This window comes from Macaca mulatta, chromosome 18, assembly GCF_049350105.2.
Source record: "Macaca mulatta isolate MMU2019108-1 chromosome 18, T2T-MMU8v2.0, whole genome shotgun sequence".
Lineage (NCBI taxonomy): Eukaryota > Metazoa > Chordata > Mammalia > Primates > Cercopithecidae > Macaca > Macaca mulatta.
This window is the reverse complement of record NC_133423.1, coordinates 70,921,972-70,937,690: the sequence shown is the minus strand read 5'-3', so window position 1 is coordinate 70,937,690 and position 15,719 is coordinate 70,921,972. Positions and strand designations below refer to the sequence as shown.

The 15,719-nt window shown below is 43.4% G+C and overlaps 1 protein-coding gene across 4 annotated transcripts in view; it reads left to right on the top strand.

Annotated features, from left to right (window-relative positions):
* The window catches only part of GREB1L (GREB1 like retinoic acid receptor coactivator), a 296,235-nt gene that overhangs the window by 245,517 nt on the left and 34,999 nt on the right, over positions 1-15,719 (top strand). For all 4 annotated transcript variants that reach the window (XM_001088999.4, XM_015121639.3, XM_015121640.3 and 1 more), the window contains 3 exons: positions 463-655; positions 9,428-9,561; positions 13,917-14,256. In XM_001088999.4, the coding sequence (XP_001088999.4) occupies positions 463-655; positions 9,428-9,561; positions 13,917-14,256 (667 nt within the window). The remainder of the gene's footprint in view (positions 1-462; positions 656-9,427; positions 9,562-13,916; positions 14,257-15,719) is intronic.

Below are 15,719 nucleotides of genomic sequence, written 5' to 3'. Positions count from 1 at the left end.
TGGATTACAGGCACACACCACCATACCCAGCTAATTTTTTTTGTATTTTTTTTTTTTAATAGAGACGGGTTTTCACCATGTAGGCCAGGCTGGTTTTGAACTCCTGACCTCAGGTGGTCTATCTGCCTTGGCCTCCCAAAGTGCTGGGATTACAGATGTGAGCCACCATGCCCGGCTCAACTGCAGATTTAGATATCACTAGCCTAAATAACTGAGTTTGCACTTTGAGGTATATTGGGAATAAACTGAAAAGGAAAAAAAAAATACATATTCCTGAAATCTGTCTGAAAAGAGGGAATGTAAATTTTTTCCCTTCCGTGTCAAATTTTGGTTGTTTCTACTCTGCTCGCAATTGAAAAGAGATAGAAAAATAAAAACTAAAACAGTATCTCCTTGTTAGGGTCTGATTCTGTATCTACTTGGTTAAATGAGGTATTAATATGACTTTCAATTTTTCTACAGTGTCATTTCAGGCTCTTTGTCACATGGCGAACCCAGTCATGGACTAGCTGATAGGGTCATTAATTGCAGAGAAGTTCTGGAAGCTTTCAACCTCCTGGTGCTCCAGGTCAGCTCCTTCCCATACACTCTGCAGACCCAACAGTCCCGCATTAGCTCTAGCAATGAGGTTCACTGGATACAGCTGGATACCGGGGTGAGTCTCTTGCCTGCTGACTGATACACTGTCATGTTCTTAGTTCCCCAGAGGGTAGGACCTTGTAACAAAATATGTCACAGCTTAAGATCATATTCATAAGAATTCAAAATCTAATATAATGCTTTATGTAAGACTTCAAAAAGCTGGCCGGGCGTGGTGGCTCACGCCTGTAATTCCAGCACTTTGGGAGGCCAAGGCAGGTGGATCACAAAGTCAGGAGATCGAGACCATCCTGGCTAACACGGTGAAACCCCGTCTCTACTGAAAATACAAAAAATTAGCCAGGTGTGCTGGTGGGTGCCTGTAGTCCTAGCTACCCGGGAGGCTGAGGCAGGAGAATCACTTGAACCCGGGAGGCGGAGGTTGCAGTGAGCCGAGATCATGTCATTACACTCCAGCCTGGGGGACAGACGAGACTCTGTCTCAAAAATAAATGAATAAATAAATAAATAAATAAATAAATATCTAACATAATTCTGTGTCTTCCAAAAGTTCCACATATTTACAATTATTATAAGACTAAAGTCTAGGCCGGGCGCGGTGGCTCATGCCTGTAATCCCAGCACTTTGGGAGGCCGAGACGGGCGGATCACGAGGTCAGAAGATCGAGACCATCCTGGCTAACACGGTGAAACTCCGTCTCTACTAAAAATACAAAAAAACTAGCCGGGCGACGTGGCGGGCGCCTGTAGTCCCAGCTACTCGGGAGGCTGAGGCAGGAGAATGGCGTGAACCTGGGAGGCAGAGCTTGCAGTGAGCCGAGATCGCGCCACTGCACTCCAGCCTGGGTGGCAGAGCGAGACTCAGTCTCAAAAAAAAAAAAAAAAAAAGAAAAAAGACTAAAGTCTAGTGAATAGTATCCTACATAAATCTGATTAGGTGGTTATTTTCTTAGATATCATGCAGATGCAAAATTATCTGTCCTATATAATTTTTCAAAAAGAAAATGTTGATGTTATCTGAGGCCAGGATCAATATTCTGGATTTCCTTTGTGCCTTCATATGATTAATTTCACCTGAGACCTGGAAATTTTATTGTCCTCTTGGATGGCCTTTTTGTCATGTTTTAGTCTGATGGTCTGCATCACTGTTAATTACTCTCTTGCTCCTCCAGCAACTGGGTTTTATTTTAAATCAGTTTTCACAGTCTTCTGTATGAAATGGGATGATGGCACTGTTACTTTAAATAACTCCATAGTAGCAGTGAATGTGTTGAGACTACCTGTCTCAACATTGGATATATCCAGGGATTTATAGTTTTTACTCCAATCTCTAATATTGAAAAATATTTTATATGACCCACAAACTATGCTAAATATACTATCAAAGAAAAGAAATATGAGTTTCATAAAAATAATAAAAATTAGCCATTAAGCAATGGATCCTTCATTTAAAAATACTGAACATACTGGATATTTTTAAATAACCATGTTTAAGTAAAAAACACCAAAAACGTCTTACATAAAACTAACATTTATTTTTCAACCCAGTGCATTTTGTTCTGTCATGAAGAAGGTAAGTTTTCGCTGACTTTGCGTTCTTGTCTTCGAGCATTGGTTTGTTCCTTGCAAGCAGGAAGCTCAGGTCCTTGAATCTTCTTGTCTTCAGCAGTCACTGCAAACTAACTCAGTGTGTTCACTATCATTAGAGATTACTTTGAGCTTTTGCTTTGCTTTCTTGGTATCTTCTCCATGCCAGCTCCAGCCATTCATTGGGCAGTTGAGGTAGGGGTGAGATAACAGAGCTGCCAGAGTTCCTTTGCCTCCAAACTACAAGGGGAGCCTATGGGCTACCCAAGTAGCTGCTGGGTTGCTCTGACAAAGAATGGGATTGCCAAGAGAATGAATGGAAATAATAATTATTTTTTAAATTAATTTTTTTTGAGACGGACTCTCACTCTGTCACCCAGGCTGGAGTGCAGTGGTACGAACTCAGCTCACTGCAACCTCCGCCTCCCAGGTTCAAGAAATTCTCCTGCCTCAGCCTCCAGAGTAGCTGGGATTACAGGTGCACGCCACCATGCCTGGCTAATTTTTGTTTTTTTAGTAGAGACCGAGTTTCACCATGTTGGCCAGGGTGGTCTTGAACTCCCAACCTCAGGTGATCCACAAGCCTCTCAAAGTCCTGAGATTACAGGTGTGAGCTAAGAATAATTAATTTTTTAATCCCCCAGACAGTTCTCCTATTATACGTTAAATTTCAGTATATTGTTGGAGTGTAGAGAGAACTGTCCTAATTCAGTCTTTTCCAAAAGGGATCACACCCCAGTGATAGGAGGAAGGACCAATAGCCTCTGCCCTTTATTTTCTCCTACCATGAAATAGAGAAACAGGTTTAAAATAATTTTCCTTAAAAGTCATTTTAGCCGGGCACAGTGGCTCACACCTGTAATCCCAGCACTTTGGGAGGCCGAGGCGGATGGATCGATTGAGCCCAGGAGTTCAAGACCAGCCAGGGCAACATGGTGAGACCGCATCTCTACAAGAAGTACAAAAGTTAGCCAGACATGCATCTGTAGCCCCAGCTACTTGGGAGGCGGAGTTGGGAAGACGTTTTGAACCCAGGAGGTCGAGGCTGCAGTGAGCTGAGATTGTGTCACTACACTCCAGCTTGGGAGACAGAGCAAGACCCTGTACCAAAAAAAAAAAAAAATCATTTTAAGGAAATGATTTTTAGAGTTTAATAATGGTATTACAGTTATTTATTTATTTTTTTTTGAGTCAGAGTCTGACACCTGTGCTGGAATGCAGTGGTACAATCATGACTCACTGCAGCCTCAAACTCCTGGGCTCAAACAATCGTCCCACCTCACCCTCCCAAGTAGCAGAGCTACATGCACATACCACCATGCCTGGCTAATTTTAAAAATATTCTGTAGAGACAGTGTCTCACTATATTGTCCAGGCTGGTCTCAAACTCTTGGCCTCAAGCAGTTCTCCCATCTTGACCTCCCAAAGTGTTAGGATTACAGGCATGAGCCACTGTACCTAGCCTGTGGTTATGTTTCTGAAAAGGGTTCTTGGCCAGGCACGGTGGCTCACGCCTGTAAACTCAGCACCCTGGGAGGCTGAGATGAGTGGATCACTTGAGATTGGGAGTTCGAGACCAACCTGGCCAATGTGGTGAAACCCCATCTCTACTAAAAATACAAAAATTAGCCGGGTGTGGTGGCGGGCACCTGTAATCCCAGCTACTCCGGAGGCTGAGGCCCGAGAATTGCTTGAACCCAGGAAATGGGGATTGCAGTGAGCCGAGATTATACCACTGTACTCCAGCCTAAGTGACAGAGAAAGACTCCATCTCAAAAAAAAAAAAAGAGGTGAGGGGCTTCTTATCTTAGACATATCTAGTGATGTTCTTCTGGATTAAAGATATGATATCAGGTATTTGTTCAAACTAATTGAGAGGTGAAGAGTTATACTCTTCTTCAATTTAAGATTTAAAGAAATCGTCCCTGAAATTGAGATCAACATGGGATAAAGGGAAAAAAAATTTAATTTACAACAACTTTATACGTGTAAGGGAGAAGTTCCTGATGATTAGCATCCTTTAGTTATCTTGAAGCCTGTATCCCAGGAGGGATAATTGGAAAAAAGCAAATTAATTGAATTCAAAAAATATGATTGAGCACACTTGTGGACTTGTATTGAATCTTGCAAAGAACACACAGAAAACTGATGGTTTAAGCCGAGCACAGTGGCTCACACCTGTAATCCCAGCACTTTGGGAGGCCGAGGCAGGCAGATCATTTGAGGTCAGGAGTTCGAGACCAGCCTGGGCAACATGGTGAAACCCCATCCCTACTAAAAATACAAAAATTATCTAGGCATGGTGGCAGGCAACTGTAATCCCAGCTACTCGGAAGGCTGAAGCAGGAGAATCACTTGAACCCGGGCGGTGGAGTTGCAAAGAGCCGAGATAGTGCCACTGCACTCCAGCATAGGTGACAGAGTGAGACTCCGTCTCAAAAAAAAAAAAAAAAGAGAAAGAAAAAAAAAAGAAAACTGATGGTTTAGAGGAGAAAGCAAAGTATATATCTAAGTCACTATTATCCAGAGGAGAATAAGACAATTTCAGAAAATCAAAATGCTCTGGGAGTTGAAGTGAGGGAGGAGTCACATTTATTGAGAGGTCCAGGGGAAGCTCCATGGAAAAGAGAACAGAGGATGATGGCCCTGGGGAGACAGGAAGGCCTGGGCAGGGGGATGGGGGCAGGAGGAGGCACTCCTGGCAGCGGACAGTGTGGGCAGGGGACACAGAGGAGGAAACTGGGCATTTTTCAGAGAACGCTGCATAGGATACAAAAGAAGCCTGGAAATGTACACATGGAGGCTGTCAGTGCCAGGCTAGCAAAGTTTACACTTATTATACAGGCATTAAGGATTTTTTAGCAAGAGTATATATATATATATATACATACACACACACACACATATATAGCATTATTATAATTTAGTATATAGTATATATACTATATATAGTGTATATATATACACTATATAATTAGAATTAGTGTGTGTGTGTGTGTATATATATATAGCATTATTAGAATTTACCTGTTTCTTGTTAACAATGTAAAATGTTTAGTTTGTGATGAATTTTCACAAACTAAACACGCCTGTGGGACCAGCACTCAGATCAAGAAACAGAATCTTACCACCACCCTGGAAGTCCTGTGTCCCTTCTGGGCACCCCCACTAAAGGGTAACACTATTCTGGCCTCCTGTACTACAGATTTGTTTTGCTCAGTATGGAGCTTATATAAATGGAAACATGCAGTATGTACTCTCTTGTATCTGACTTCCTTTGCTTAACATTTTGTTTGGGAAATTTGTAGTTTTCATGAATCGTAAATCATTCTTTTTGCTGTGTGTGTGTGTTACATTGTATGACTCCACCACAGTTCATGTATCCATCCTATTTTATTTTACATAGTACTGCTGTAACATCCTGGCACACCCTTTAGTAAATGTATGTATGCATTTCTTTTGGGTCTCTGAGAGTGAAATTTCTGGGTCATCAAGTACACATATGTTCAGCTTTAATAGCTACTGAGAGGCAGTTCATTCAATCTAGAGGCTAAGTCAAAGTGATTAGAAGTAGATCAGTCAGTGGCTTTTCTGATAATTTGGGTTAGAATGAACAAATACATGAATCAGAATGATGGTCCTGGCAATAAAATGGATGGGAGACATGGCACATTTTCTAGGATTTGTTTATTCAGGGAGAGGGAAGAACCAGAAATATTTTTGAGGTGTTACCTTTAGTTGGAAAAAAGAAGTTGAAAGAAGTTTTTTGTTTTGTTTTGTTTTTTGAGACAGAGTCTCACTGTCAGCCAGGCTGGAGTGCAGTGGCACGATCTCAGCTCACTGCAACCTCTGCCTCCCGGGTTCAAGCGATTCTCCTGCATCAGCCTCCTAAGTAGCTGGGATTACAGGCGTGCGCCACCATGCTTGGCTAATTTTTTATATTTTCAGTAGAGATGGGGTTTCACTGTGTTGGCCAGGCTGGTCTTGAACTCCTGACCTCAAGTGATCTGCCCTCCTCGGCCTCCCAAAGTGCTGGGATTATAGGCGTGAGCCACCACGCCTGGCCAGAAAGAAGTTTGATTTGTGGAGGGCAGATGAGACCGACTTTGAGTTAAGGTGCAGGTGAGCACACCATTGTGTAGATTATGTTTTTTTGTTTGTTTTGTTTTGTTTTGTTTTAACAAACAGTGATTATTGAGGCAGCTGGTGTGGTTAGAATCATGGAAGAAAATAACAAAGAGAACTGCCAAGAGGGCAGTGAGGCCAAGGGCCAACAAGTCATCACCACTGGCGTTGGCCTCAGGAGTCCTAGGTGACCTTCCAGGGAACAGCATCTGGAGAGCGGAGCGTTGGACAGGAGCAAAGGCAGAGACAGCAGCGAAAGCACTGGGAGCATGGAGGGTCACTGAGAGGGCAGGCCTTCCACACAGGGGAGTTTGCCTTATGAGAAGGGACATTCTCCCCCCAGAAATAGTGATTCAATAAGTCATACGATTTATGATACCTGAAACGTATCTTTACAGTAAAATCATTCAGTTTCATAACTCATGGTTTAAAGAATGGTTCCACTCATTTCTATTAAAACTTTTGTAACACAAAACCATAGTTACAATTTAATGCAAACAGAACAGATGGGGAAACCATTCACTGCTAATTCTAATTTTTAGTAGCTCTAGTTCCCAAAACCCATACTGGCTCTAGTTAATCACAGGCCATCTATTTACCAACCTGCTAAGAAAAAAGAGAGAGAAATAAAAACGAGGACAGGTGGATGCAAGGTGGATGCATCGTATCCAGCAGTTCTAATGCTGTGTCAGGAAGAGCAACAGGCTCGGAGTAGGATTTAATAATTTCCCAAAGAAAAAGGGGCCAAGGATGAGCAGGAAATGTGAAGACCAAGTGCACACTTCATAAAGCTTTTCCAAATGACTCTGTGTCTGCAGTCCAGATGAGGAGGGAAGCTTAGATGGATGACTTTTTTCCCCGGGAAATGACTTACTTGACACAGTTACTCAGAACACAGCTAAGCCCAGAATGAAATAAGCAAAGGCTTCTAGCCTTGAAAACAAATGTCATTCAATCTATGTTGTCAGTCTCCAGTATCTCTAAGAACATATTCCGGTGCTCTCATAAAGCCTGTTTACTCTCAAACCTATTCCCAAAAGCAGGGTTTTGGGGGGGGGGGCCTCAAAAAATTAAAAGCCTTCAGTTAAAACATGCTTTATTTTTATCTTATGGGCCTTATAAATCATACAGTTGTTTCTCTTTAGATGGTTACTGAAAAGCTCAGAACCAGCCGGGCACATTGGCTCATGTGTGTAATCCCAGCACTTTGGGAGGCCGAGGCAGGTGGATCACCTGAGGTCAGGAATTCGAGACTAGCCTGCTAACATGGTGAAACCTCATCTCTACTAAAAATACAAAAATTAGCTGGGTGTGGTGGTGCGTGCCTGTAGTCCCAGCTACTTGGGAGGCTGAGGCAGGAGAATGGCTTGAACCCAAGAGGCCGAGGTTGCAGTAGCCGAGATCACACCACTGCACTCCAGCCTGGGTGACAGAGTGAGACTCCTCAAAAAAAAAAAAAAAAGCTCAGAATTTGGGCTACCAAATTTGTAGCCCACTTCTAACAAAATGTGCAGAAACTGTTGGCATGCATTTTAGGGAATACTTTATCCCTGGCGCAGTCTTCCTTCTCTTACCCTTGCTTTTTCTTCCTCTGATTGCTTAATTTATTTTTATCTTAATATATGTATATAATTTTTTTTTTTTTTTTTTTTTTTGAGACTGAGTTTCGCTCTGTCACCCAGGCTGGAGTGCAGTGACTCTATCTCGGCTCACTGCAACCTCCACCTCCTTGTTCAAGGTATTCTCCTGCCTCAGCCTCCTGAGTAGCTGGGTCTATAGGCACCCGCTACCACGCCTGGCTAATTTTTGTATTTTTAGTAGAGATGGGGTTTCACCATATTGGCCAGGCTGATCTCAAAAAAAAGTGCTGGGTTTACAGGTGTGAGCCATTGCACCCAGCCTTTATCTTATATCTTTTAAAGCTGTCTTATTTCCTTTATGAGTTGGAGAGTGCTTAAATAAAAATGTCAACACATAATAAATAACAAAAGTGGGCCAGGTGCAGTGGCTCACGCCTGTAATCCCAGCACTTTGGGAGGCTGAGGCCAGGAATTTGAGACCAGCCTGACCAACGTGACGAAACCCCGTCTCTCCTAAAAATGCAAAAAAACAAAATGAGCCGGGCATGGTGGTGGGCGCCTGTAATCCCAGCCACTCGGGAGGCTGAGGCAGGAGAATCACTTGAAACCGGGAGGCAGAGGTTGCAGTGAGCCATGATTCCGGGAGGCGGAGGTTGCAGTGAGCCATGATTGCGCCATTTCTCTCCAGCCTGGGCAACTTGGTCTCAAAAGAAAAAACTTGGTCTCAAAAAATAAAATAAATAAAATAAAGTAAAATAGACCAAATGGCACAGGCAACATAACAGCAAGACATGACTGTAAAAAACTAATGCAGAAAAGATGCAAAAAAAACTATAAATAAAAACAGATCATGAACTTAAAAAGCTTATTTAATATCCTGGAGCTTCTGAGTTTAAGGACAAGCAACTTGTCACACTTCTCAAGATCCTCTGAGGGCATCTTTGTGTCACCGCCTAAAATAGCTATTCATTTTCATAGTGATGACTGACTCATCAAGAGGGGGGCTACTTAAAAATACTGTGGGTCCTGTTTAAGGAAAGCGTATATTCCATTTTTAAAGTAAAATTTGTTTGCAAAGATAAGCTTTTATGAATTACCATTATGAAATGATGTCAGAAAAGTTAAAGTTTCTGTAACAGAGGAGTTTGTCAGTATCTAGAGTTCTGAGGAGAGCCTATTTATCTTTATAGAGAACTGCTTCCAGCAGGGAAAAAGGCTGAGAATTGAGGCTGTCTGACCTTGTGTATCCCAACAAAAGAAAAAGAAAACGAACCATGTGCCTGAAGGAAATGTGTCAACTTTCCACTAATCACATATTCAGTTCCTTTGAAATGAAAAGAAATTTCACTTAGTGCCTCAGAGATGACTGTAGAGTTGGTGTTGGGTTACATAATGAAACACAATATTTTTTCTTACTTGTCAGGAAATAACCTCTTACAGGGACTCCCCCCCAACCCCCCTCCCCACCCCACTTTCTGGAAAACAAGACACTGTATCCTGTCCTCATTGGGTTTTTGCTCTGTATTTTGAACCAGGAGGACGTGGGCTGCGAGGAGAAGCTGTACTTTGGCTTGAATGAGTACAGCAAGTCTCTGCAGTGGGGGATCACGAGCCCACTTCTGAGATGTGACGAGACTTTTGAAAAAATGGTGAACACACTCTTGGAGAGGTAAATAGTAAATAAGGCCTTCTGCTCTTCTCTCTAGCTGTACTTGCAGATCTAAAATAGCCAAAAGCCTTTTGTGTCAGTGCTACAGGGTGTCTGATGGAGCCCTTGCAGATAACATGCAAAGGCCAAATTAAAACAGCCTTTCCTAAGATGCCCTACTATTGTTTTATGTGATCATCCAAGACCAATAAAGGAAAATACAACCAAAGTGGGCCGTTGCACTACTCTTCATGCTGAGTCAGCTTCCAGTCATGCTTCATTGCTATTATCAGGAGATGGATAGGGCAGAGAGAGATTTGTTTATTCAAGACCGGCTTCTGGCCGGGCGCGGTGGCTCACACCTGTAATCCCAGCACTTTGGGAGGCCAAGGCGGGTGGATCACGAAGTCAGGAGATCGAGACCACCCTGGCTAACACGGTGAAACCCCGTCTCTACTAAAATTACAAAAAATTAGCCAGGTGTGATGGCGGGCGCTTGTAGTCCCAGCTACTTGGGAGGCTGAGGCAGGAGAATGGCGTGAGCTGGGGAGGTGGAGCTTGCAGTGAGCCGAGATCGCGCCACCGCACTCCAGCCTGGGCGACAGAGCGAGACTCTGTCTCAAAAAAAAAAAAAAAAAAGACCCCCTTCTCTGAGCTCCGGCCTCTCCTACCTTACACCTCAGACTTTGACATTTTTCCCTCTTTTCTCCCCTGTCCACCACAGGCAAGGACCCTAAGATGATTCAGTAAAAACTAAACTTTACTATGAGAGATTTGAAGTATATACTGGAAGAAATTAAAGAGCAATCAGATAATTGAGGTGAATTCAGTTCTTGGGGCGCCTCCTCCAGTCCCTGACCTTAGGGATTAAGGAATATAACTCTTCTGTCTTCTCTTCCTTTTCTTTTAAAAAAAAAAAAATCCCCAGTTCCAGATTAAACTCTGAAAGAGTTTTTTCTCTCTGTCACCTTGAATCATGGATTGAAAGGTAGGTAGAGACATTTGAATTTACCTAACCTGATAAAGGTCCCTCTCTGCCCTCCACAATATTCTGTTTGCTTATCCAATGTTGGGGCAATTGGGCTTTATCTTATGAGGCCAATTCTAATTTTTAGTAGCTGTAGTTCTTAGAATGCCTTTAATTGATCATATTATTTAACATCTATTTAACAAACCTGCCCATAATTTTGCTAAGAAAAAAGAAAAGGAAATTAAAATGAGGGCCTACGGATGCATCCTATTCAACAAATGGTAATACTGCATCCGGAAAGAGCGCCGGCTCAAGTAGGGTTTGATATTTGTGCAGCTGTTGGATTTGGGAAGTCTTAACTGACACTGTGACATTAATCCTTTCACAGCACATGTAGTCTGAATTTTCCGAAGTCATTCCATGAGTACCCCCTCTAAGCGTTCCCACCCACCTGTTACATCCACCAGCTTGAAATGCATCTTCTTTTTCTGGTAACATCATTCAGAGTTTCATAACTTTTATTTTAAATGATGGTCCCATCAACTTCCTATTGTAGTTTTGTGCTACAAAAGTTGTAAGTATAGTTTAATGCAAGCATGACAGATTGGAGAAACTGTGCACTTCTAACTTCATGATTCCTTCAGAGTATGAAATAGAAATGCTGGATATCAAAGTTACCATTTATTCTAACTTTGGCTTTTCTACGTGGCCCAGCAAAAAAGCATTAAGCTTGAAACACAGATTATCTATACTTATTTCCTCCAGCCCAGTCACCCCAGCCTAATAGTAGCTATGACTTACTGAATACCTGAAGGGACCAGCCCAGGATTTATTGAACTGAAGGATTTCTTCATTTCTACCCAACCTGCTAAATCCTTGCAATGTGTGAAGACATTGCTAGAGACTGGATAAAATCTAGACCTAGCTTTGTCTCTGATCAGTTGTATGAACTGGGACAAGCAACTGAACTTCTCTCTGCCCCTGAACTCATTCCCTTTCTATGAAAAGGCAGAGTGGGCTAGGTGTCGTGGCTCACGCCTGTAGTCCCACCAGTTTGGGAGGCCAAGGTGGGTGGATCACCTGAGGTCAGGAGTTCAAGACCAGCCTGGCCAACATGGTGAAACCCTGTCTCTACTAAAAATACAAAAAAAAAAAAAAAAAAAAAAGCTGGGCGTGGTGGCAGGCACTGTAATCCCAGTTACCCAGGAGGCTTAGGCAGGGAGAATCATTTGAACCTGGGAGGCGGAGGTTGCAGTGAACTGCGATTGCGCCATTGCACTCCAGTCCGAGCGACAGAGCGAGACTCCATCTCAAAAAAAAAAAAAAAAAAAAAAAAAAGAGGCCAGGCGCAGTGGCTCATATCTGTAATCCCAGCACTTTGGGAGGCTGAGGCGGGCGGATCACCTGAGGTCAGGAGTTCGAGACCAGCCTGATCAACATGGAGAAACCATGTCTCTACTAAAAATACAAAATTAGCCGGGCACATGCCTGTAATCCCAGCTACTCAGGGGGCTGAGGCAGGAGAATCACTTGAACCCAGGAGGCGAAGGTTGCAGTGAGCCGAGATTGTGCTGCAGCACACCAGCATGCCAGCCTTGGTGACAGAGCGGGACTCCGTCTCAAAGAAAAACAAAAGACAGAGTTGTTCATATACAGGGCATCTTGGTCCTTTCCAGTTCTAAAACACCTCAAAAGTATTCATGTGTTATTCATTTGATAGCTGTCATTGGCGTTTATTTGACCTGGAGGTTTTCTGTGCAAGGCCAGTGGACCACTTGTTGTATTTTAAGTAGAATTATAGAATGGAACAAAGGTGAAATCCCCCATCAGCCTACCCAGCCGCTGGTGGCTACATTGCTACCAGATGGCAACCAGAAAGAAAGTGCACGGCCCCAGCCTTATTCTACCAGGCTCCATGAGAGCCTTGGCCAACCTTGGACCCAGGGCCCACTTTGCCAGCACCTGCTTTCTTTCTTTTTCTTTTCTTATTTTGTCTTATTTTCTTTTTCTTTTCTTATTTCTTATTTTTTATTTTCTTTTGTTATGTTTCTTATTCTTATGGAGACCTCATCAGCTCCCCAGACTCTCCCTCTGTCGCCCAGGCTGGAGTGCAGTGGCATGATCTCGGCTCACTGCAACCTCCGCCTCCCAGGTTCAAGTGACTGTCCTGCCTCAGCCTCCCAAGTAGCTGGGATTACAGGCATGTGCCCGGCTAATTTTTGTATTTTTAGTAGAGATGGGGTTTCACCATGTTGGCTAGGCTGGTCTCGAACTCCTGACCTCAAGTGATCCACCCACCTCATCCTCCCAAAGTGCTGGAATTACAGGCGTGAGCCACCATGCCCAGCCTACTTTCTGTTTTTTAAAAAAATTATTTTTATTCAGCAGCAGAAGTACTGCTGGGCAGTGTGCTCAGGGTAGCCAAGCACCTGCTTTCTTGACTAGCAGCTCTTCATACCTGTAAGTGGGTCCTCTTTACCCATTCGTACTCATTTTGCCATCAGGCCTGGCTGAGGCGTAGCACCAAAAGGCAAAATTTGTTTTCTGACTCCTCTATAATTGTAAAAACTGCCGATTTTAACAAAGGGATCCTCTTCCCTGGCAGTCCAGGCTTAGGGAAAAATGGTACCAAAGGCTGCTACTACCAGGCTCAGATTTACTTGGCTCCCTTGACGGAGCCAGGTCTCAGGTGATGAGGCTACAACACTAGGGGGTGCTGTTTCTCCAGTCAGCTCCAGGTTTCTCCAGCACCAAGGAACAGTTTATGGAAAGGTAGAGATTGCTATCTGTGAGGCTGACCTCAGATTAGTAATAATAATTACCCTTTTTATGTCTAATACTCAACAGATATTACACTAATGCCTCCGTTTCCTTTATTGTAATCTTATATATCAGAGAAATAAGTGGACAGTGCTGTCATTCTAACCCAATGCCACCAGCAAGAGGTGAGGATCCAGGGATTATCCATGATGACTATGGCGGCAATGAATGGAATAGACCAATGTGTCTCAATTTAACGTGGATGCAGTTCCCCGGGAGTCTTGTTAAGCTTCAGATTCTGATTAGTAGGTCTGGGGTGGGGAGATTCAGCATTTCTAACAAGCTCCCAGGTGCTGCTGCTGCTGCTGGTGGTCTATAGACCACAATTTGAGAAGAGAGGGTCTCTAGACAATCTCTAAACCCCTTTACTATGCTGTACTTATCCCAACAGGTTGATTCACATGCTTTGAAAGCTCAGCCTTTTCCTTCCAGTGACGTGGGATCCCAGGTCATTCTAGAGCTAAAGCCCCACCACTGATCAGTAGCTCCTTCCCCACCATGCTTAATCTGCATTCTTACTGCACAGGCCTTGCTGCTCCCAGCTGGCCCTGCTGCCTGAGTGCTAGTGCCTTGTGTTCTGTCGAAGGTACCCCAGGCTGCACAGCATGGTCGTCCGCTGCTATCTTCTCATCCAGCAGTACTCTGAGGCTCTGATGGCTCTCACCACCATGGCGTCACTCCGAGACCACAGCACACCAGAAACACTCAGCATTATGGATGACCTCATCAGCTCCCCAGGCAAAAACAAAAGTGGGAGGGGACACATGCTCATTATCAGGGTGCCCTCGGTGCAGCTGGCGATGTTAGCCAAGGAGCGGCTACAGGAGGTGCGCGACAAACTGGGTCTGCAGTATCGGTTTGAGATCATCCTTGGGAACCCGGCCACTGAACTCAGTGTTGCAACTCACTTTGTGGCTCGATTAAAGGTTAGCACTGGACAGACATTTCTCCTTTAAAATACCATTTGTTTCTCTTTTCTAGGAATCCTACATAGGTGGCTCAGGGGCCTGAGTTTAATAGATTTTTACACATGTGTAAATTTGATTTCCATGACAGTGATAAGGCTCAATGAAGGGACATACTCACTTTCTTAATTAGAACTAGTTTGTAAAGATTGCCCAGCCCCTTTATAGCAGGTGCATGCAGTTGGTCTTCAATGCTCTCCAACTGCAGGTGCAAAAAATGTGATGACCCAATTTGACCCCATGTTTATTGGCCTTGTTCAAGATGCATGTAGCCCACGGCCATCTGTTTTCTCAGAAAAAAAGGTAAGTTGTCCTCTCAGACCTCTGGGGGGGTAACGCTTTAAGTGTCCTGAACTCACTAATTCTTTTCTGTTCATCTAGCCTGTCTGTGAGCTCATGTCTAGAGTCGGTAAAGTATTCTGTTTCATCTTCAGTTCTCAGAACTGTTCCTAGCCCTCTTGCATGTGGATTCCTCAACAGTTTGTTGTTTCTTTGTACTTGCTTTGACCCTCAGCCCCAAGGCTTTGGCTGGACTGAGACTTCGCCAGGCACCCTACAGAAGGATTTAGTGCATGACTGAGTCCCTCACTGCTCCCGCTGCACGGCCAGTGACTGACTGCTTCTCCCCTTCCTCTCCTGTCAGGCATCAGGGTGGGAGGAGTAGAACCCTCAACCAACTAACCTAACTCGGTTTTTCTGGGCCTACAATCCAGTGGGGCCTAGCCATTAGAAAACATTTAATCAAATATCCAGCTACATGTCAGTATGGAACTGAGCTAGTTTCTGTATGTCTGAGTTAGACCAACTTGTATCTGCACCCTATACATCAAATACTGAGCTAAATTGGGTTAAGGAAAATCTGGTTCAGCACAAATTTTATGAAAAGAAGGCACACAGTCTTGGGGGAATTTGCATTTTCACCCTGGGCTGCGGTTTCCCATCTGCAAAATGAGAGAATTGGGCTGTCTAATCTCTCAGAGTTCTAATTTGGGGATATTTATTTAGTGTTCAAAAATTGTTCTGGAGATGTAAATCTTCTTGTGTTCAGTTAGCTAACCTAAATTAAATAATCCAAAATGCAGACAAAATATCTTGTATTAGCTTGATAAGCAACTGGAACAAATAAAATTGTCCAAAAAATAGAAACTCCTATATTTAGAAGTTGTAATATTTATGTTTCATATATACACATTCACAATTTTATGTTATAGTCATAGACTACATTACAGTGGAATTCCTAGGATGAATAACAAAACTCCAGAAACGCTTCTTACAGTATAATTCATGGAGACATGAATTATGGGCTTGAGAGCATTTGAATGTTGCTAATGATGAAGAATTTGGAAAGGCGGACAATCAGCAGCACCACGCTGAGTCTCCCACACCTGTTGCCAGAGATTACCTAAATGCACGTGAGGCTGCTG